Source organism: Hippocampus comes, unplaced genomic scaffold (assembly GCF_001891065.2).
Source record: "Hippocampus comes isolate QL1 unplaced genomic scaffold, H_comes_QL1_v1.1 scaffold527, whole genome shotgun sequence".
In the NCBI taxonomy this organism is placed as follows: Eukaryota; Metazoa; Chordata; class Actinopteri; order Syngnathiformes; family Syngnathidae; genus Hippocampus; species Hippocampus comes.
Window position 1 is genome coordinate 360,865 of NW_017804903.1, and position 667 is coordinate 361,531.

The window sequence follows — 667 nt, forward strand, 5'->3', positions numbered from 1 at the left end:
GCGGGAGTGACATGAACGAGACCCTGACAGAGGTGCTGCTGGCCGCCTGCGTCACGCCGGCACTGATGCCCAACCGGCTGCTGATGGAGCACGTCCTCCTGGTCAGCATCCTCCATCACACCGTGGGCTTGGAGGTAATGATGAAACGTTCTTCTTGTCCTATGATTGTTAAATTCCACACTGGATGGATGGGCAGGCATTCCAGAGACAAAATTATTGATACAATTACAAATGAACTGGTTTGCTCCTTGCTCCTTTTTAAAAGTGGTGGACACTCAGCTGAAATCTTTTTCGGCTAAATATAACGTCATGGAGGTTTTCCAGTTAGGTTTTAAGATGAGACGTAGTTTTTAATGACAACCTCTTGGCTAATGACACTGGGGACTCTCATATGGTGTTCCACAAGGTTCCTTTTTGGGGCCCCTGCTTTTTTCATAGTATTTGCTGCCCCCTGCTTCCTTCTGAAGAAAACGTGATATTTCCTGTCACTGCTTTGCAAAGTCAGTCAGATCCATGTCACACTTAGCCAAAAAGAATACTTTCTCTTTAAGGCCACTTGTGTCCTGTCTGGAGGAAGCTTGTGGAGGCTCTCAGTCGTACAGGAAAGTTCCATCGTAGAAAGGGTTCTGTCAGTCGTCATCTGTACCTGTGGGTAAAAAACAAAAAA

The 667-nt window shown here is 46.3% G+C and overlaps 1 protein-coding gene across 1 annotated transcript in view; it reads left to right on the forward strand.

Moving 5' to 3' along the window:
- Nucleotides 1-667, forward strand: part of LOC109524093 (uncharacterized) — a gene marked incomplete at its 3' end in the record, with an annotated part of 7,927 nt that overhangs the window by 5,416 nt on the left and 1,844 nt on the right. Inside the window, exon 7 of the mRNA XM_019883692.1 lies at nt 8-134. Coding sequence (XP_019739251.1) covers nt 8-134 — 127 coding nt within the window. The remainder of the gene's footprint in view (nt 1-7; nt 135-667) is intronic.